Below are 5,443 nucleotides of genomic sequence, written 5' to 3'. Positions count from 1 at the left end.
TTGATTTTTCTATGTTGATTATGTATCTTGCAACTTCACTGAATTTTTATATTGGTTCCAAGAATTTTTTGGTGGAGTTGAGGGTGAAGAGAGATTGGTTAATGGAAACAAGAAGGAGTCAGTTCTAATGTTCGATAGCAGAGCCGGGTGACCATACCCTGACTTGACCATTACACATTCTATGCAGATATCAAAGTTTTACGTGTACCCATAAACATGTATAAGTAAAACACATCAAAATAAAATGAAATGAAAATTACAAAGCTCTAACACTAACAACAGTCAGGAGAATTTGCTTTTGTACTCAAATAATAAGACGGATTTAGCTCTTCCCCTTGCTGGTTTCTCACCCCTTTGGTGCTGGCATCTCTCTACTTAATCTTTAAACTGGCTGCCAGGCAGAGCTCCAAGACTGCCGTGTCATCACATCCTTGTCATTTTAGGATTAGGATGGGTTTTGATCCTCCTGCCTCTGCCCCCAGCATGCCTGTTTATGCCTAAGGCATTGGCAGGAAAAATGTCCAATTACAACTTTCTCTCTTTCTCCTTGCGGGCCCTGAGAGATAGGCATCCTTGTGTGTCTAATAAAAAGTATCTACCAAGTGGCATATGTGGAAAAATGCATCTTGGGCTCTGTTTTGTTCCTTGCAATAAGTTACATGAGTCATCCTGTGGGAGTGGAGGGTTCTGCGCTTTGCTATACTGTGATTACTTAACAAGACCACAGATGAAGCAAGGAATAATATCTCACTTTCTAGTTTATCTGCCTTACATAACTCTCAGTGGTGTGCCTCTAAAAAAATAAGGATGTTTTGAAATATAAAAATGTATTTATCTAGAAAAAATTTTTAAATATAATAAATGATTATTTCCTCCAAGGATCATTGAGGCCTGGCCTCAGAGGAGCCCCTGGGTGGCCAGGTTTGAAAGGAAGTAAAGGGGACCGCGGTCCCCCAGGGAAGAACGCAGTCGGGCCTCCCGGGGCTCCGGGTTGTCCTGGTTCACCCGGCTCCCCAGGACCTCCAGGACGTCCAGGACCACCAGGTAAAGATGCATCGGGGCCCCTTTTGTGCGCAGTGTCTGGTGACAGATGTATGCAAATCACGGGTGATAAACTTCTCTCACAGCTTGGCCACAAGTCTGTGTGGTTTTTATGAATTATCTTTCCAGTGGTATTTCATGTCACTATCACTCTCTTTGAAGGAAACTGTAGTGGAATGATGACTTCGCAAATGCTGCAGAGTCTTATCTGAGTTCCCCAGAGTGGGAGGAAGGGCCAGAGGGCAGTGATGCAGGGAAGTGGGGTGGCTGTCAAGCTGGCTTTGGCCAACTACAAGGGTTTGTTCGGCCCTTGGAGATTATCTTTCACGTAGCCTGTGTCAGCATGATCTGTCCCTACGGGGGGAAAAGGCAAAAGTTTATCCACCAGCTCCTATTTCTCACCCCACAAGGCAGGACTAACTCCTCCTCTCCCCTGCACACACACACAAACAACCCAAACTGTGTTTGCATCAGCAAGGAAGTCCCAGGGCAGGAGGTCACAGGTGTGCCTGTGAGGGTGAGAGGGGCGCAGACCACAGAGCTGTGGCCCACAGGACCTGAGCTGAGGCTCAGAGGTTCTGACACAGGCACCTGTTCCCTTCCATCTCCCTGCAGAGCAATGCAGTGTTCTGTGCTGGCTCACAGGTACGGTAGGTCCTCATCAGCGTATAGATCATGCTGTCTCTTACAGCACCTCTTCTGGAAGGTTCCAGGGGAGGTCCTGTATTTTCTACTCTATCCTCCTAAAAGCCTTAAGAAAGAACCTTCTATGTGTTTGGCAGTTGTTTTTCTTAAGGAAAAAATGTTTATTATTTAATAAATGTGGTTCAAAACTTAGAAAATCAAAAGGAATAATGTGGGAACCCCTTAGTACTAATAAGATAATTTAGTTAAGCATTGGATTGTATGAACAGTATTAAGAAAAGTCAATAAAAGCTTTCCTCTAAGCCAAAAGCAATTTAAGAAATAATTCCATTAATAAAAGGATATCACATCTAAGATCAAATCTTTCAAGTTATAGTGTGGACTTTAGGAAACAAGGTAAAACCAAACCAAATTATAACTCTTTACCATATGCCAGGGGGTTAACAATTTTTAATTTTCCAAGTCTCTTTTAGGATGTAGGCTCAGTGTTCCCAGGGTTTTGATTTTTTTTATATATATATGAGAAGGCCAATATACAGAGCTCAGGGAGTAAATGAAGGCTGAAGCCAGGATCTGGACCCTGGGTACCTGGCCTGGAGTGGCTTTGTCCCCAAAGGTGCCTTGCTCCCTCAGTGCCAGCTTCCTGCTGTCCAGAGGCCTGTTTTTCTTCCTTTCCTTTCTCTGAGCAACACCTGTCTGGTTGTAGGTTCAAGTCCAAGTCCAGCAGAAAGCTTTCACTAAACCTATGTCCTATAATACCCAAGCTTATCCTGACTGTGGAATTTTAACATTGCCTTGTCATTGTCAGTTTTCCTATAAGAACGATAGCTCTTCGAGGTTAGGGACTGTGTCTTTTTTACTGTTTTAAGCCCAGTATGTAGCATGGGGGCTGGAATATACTCAAATACTTGTTGAATTAAGCATGAAATGAGCATAAAAGCATACAAGTATACACAAATGTGTAAGTATTCATATAATTCTATATTAATTAGTAAACTGCCATCAGATTGCTATTTAGAGATGGCTATCCCGGTATTTTAAAGACACAGAAAACTAGGACACAGAATGGTCACTCTTTTCATAGTCAAGCAGACACAATGTGACATTTACCACATCCCAATTAAATGAAATATTTGCCCTATTACCTTGTTGCTCTGAAGTTTGGGGCAGTGGTGCTGTTTGAGCATTGCCTTCAACTTGCATTTGAAATGGCCAGACCAAAAATTAGATCACAGAAGATAGTTTACCAAGGCAAGAGAATTCGCTACTCATTGTTACAATTCAGCAGCAGAGAACGTGGAATGTATCAAAGAGCTTTCTTAGGGAGCAGCACAACCCAGGCAGCCAAGCATTGGAGCGTGCTATAATCCTGGCTCTCTGGGAGTCCAATGGGGATGGATCACTTGAAATTAAGAGTTAAGAACAGCCTGAGCAAGAACAAGCCCTGCTACCCATCTCTATAAAAAAAAAATCATTGTAACACGTACCTGTAGTCCCAGCTATTCTGGAGACTGAGGCAGGAGGATTGTTTGAGCTCAGGAGTTTGATGTTGCTGTGAGCTATGATAAAGCCACTGCAGACTCTATGTGGTACAATAGAGTGACACTCTGCCTCAAAAGAAAAAAAAATGACAAATTCAACAGACGTAGACAGGCAATGAGGAGAAAACAAATGCTGGCTTAAGCCAGAATTCATTTTTTACTCAATCTGCCTGGAGCCTCTACAGTATTTCCGGAAAACACAATGTATCCAAAATACACAGAAGAATAAAATTTGATCCTTTGCCTCAAGATACTAAAGGGATTGTCTTGGAATAATTGGAAACTACTGAATATGGTAACTAGTGTGGCAAAAATACCATATAATGAAATTTCAGAGATCAACTACGTCAGTATCAGAAAATCTACATAATATGAAAGGAGGAGCCACTCAACACCCATCAGCCTTCTCAGTTGCCGAGGAACTTCTGCAGATAGGAGAGACTCATATAAAGCAATCCATATGTTAAAACAGCTGTTAAATTGAACAAACCTCTAAATAAAAAATTGTCTGTGGTGTTGTGTTTTTTACAGGTGACATTGTTTTTCTGAAGGGTCCCCCTGGAGATCGTGGACTGCCAGGCTCTCTAGGGCCTCCTGGGATCCCAGGAGTGGATGGGCCCAAAGGTTGGTTCAATCCATAGTGTTGTTCTGTTAGCACAACCCACTCTCATCAGCATCCCTATCACTTTACTCCCCCCTGAGACAACAATGATCCCAAACAATAGCCAGTCAGGGATGGCTTCTTTTCTAAATAAAGTATCTGAAAGTATTTATTTATCAGCAAATCAGTAATTTATTCAGCACCCATTCAATAAATTGCTGTATATTCCTTGAATATGAGTTGTAACCTGTGTGCAGGAAGAGAAACATTGAAATAGATGGTTTATGTTAGACGCTTGGAATTTTCTCTCTCCAAAGCATTCTACAGCTCAGACTAATAAAGTAGGTGGAAATATAATAGATGAATTTTTTTATTAATATGAACGATGCCCTTGATGATTTTCACATTAAAGATGTTTAAATGTAGCGAATGATTGTGTGGTTGGAAAGTGCCTGTCCTTTCTGAGGACTCGGTGTGGGCTGGTTAGTAATGCAGGCCCTCTCTTACTGCAGGAGAGCCGGGCCTCCCGTGCACGCAGTGTCCTTGTATCCCAGGCCCTCCTGGCCTTCCAGGACTGCCGGGATTAGATGGTGTAAAAGGAATCCCAGGTAGGAACCATTTGCACGTGAGTGCTTTTTTTGTTTTTGTTTTTGTTTTGTTTTGCAAGCACAAAAATAAAGTCAGTATAGTGGGTGATTTTAAAAGGAGGCATTAGAATGTGAATGTCATGAGGTGGTTTACCATGAACTTGGAGGGAGAGTTTCAAGAACATACACACTATTTGTTAACATAGTCATCCCAAATCCAATAAAAGTTGGATTCTTCTTCTCATTATTATTATTTGTCCCTATTCCATTTTAGTTGCAGAACTCTAGCCTTTGCCAGGAACTGTTGAAACAGATTCCTGAAGGGAATAGCAGGTAACTGAGAGCAGGGGAGCAGCCATACCAAGCACACAACCGCTGTTTAATTCCATAAAGAAATGAGCTCTCTTCCTTTTTTTCTCAAAAGACATGACCTGTCTTCATCCATTTTTTTCATATTCCCACTTTTAATAGAGTCATAGGAATAGACAGTACTTGTCTTTCTTCTCCAAGATACAAGTGCAATAAAAAATTCCAGCAACCTCAGTGCTGGGGACGACAGAGGACTGCAGTCCGCAGAGGGCACATTTAGTCAGTGCTGGGGACGACAGAGTCGTGAGGACTGCAGTCCACAGAGGGCGCATTTAGTCAGTGATGGGGACGACAGAGTCGTGAGGACTGCGGTCCTCAGAGGGCACATTTAGTCAGTGCTGGGACGACAGAGTCATGAGGACTTTGGTCCGCAGAGGGCACATTTAGTCAGTGCTGGGACGACAGAGTCATGAGGACTGCGGTCCGCAGAGGGCACATTTAGATAGACCTGGCAGCATATTAGGCCCTGTGTTAATGGTTCTCCTAATTTTTAATGAGAAGGAAGAAATCAGATTTTTTTTCTGAAATCTCATGGCTTTATTTTTAATATTAGTCACTAAGGGAAACAACATTTTATAGCCAATGTTCTGAGCACTAAATTAAGCATGACTCACAGGTCTTCTCTTGACAACTCTGTGCAGACAGGACTCTCCACCCCA

The 5,443-nt window shown here is 42.4% G+C and overlaps 1 protein-coding gene across 1 annotated transcript in view; it reads left to right on the top strand.

Moving 5' to 3' along the window:
- COL4A3 (collagen type IV alpha 3 chain) overlaps positions 1-5,443 on the top strand; it is a 146,201-nt gene that overhangs the window by 93,207 nt on the left and 47,551 nt on the right. Inside the window, exons 21-23 of the mRNA XM_012802111.2 lie at positions 880-1,044; positions 3,759-3,851; positions 4,341-4,453. Coding sequence (XP_012657565.1) covers positions 880-1,044; positions 3,759-3,851; positions 4,341-4,453 — 371 coding nt within the window. The remainder of the gene's footprint in view (positions 1-879; positions 1,045-3,758; positions 3,852-4,340; positions 4,454-5,443) is intronic.

The sequence above is a fragment of the Otolemur garnettii genome, unplaced genomic scaffold (assembly GCF_000181295.1).
Source record: "Otolemur garnettii isolate 467f Iridium unplaced genomic scaffold, OtoGar3 scaffold00013, whole genome shotgun sequence".
Taxonomy (NCBI): domain Eukaryota; kingdom Metazoa; phylum Chordata; class Mammalia; order Primates; family Galagidae; genus Otolemur; species Otolemur garnettii.
This window is presented reverse-complemented; position numbering and strand designations above follow the sequence as displayed.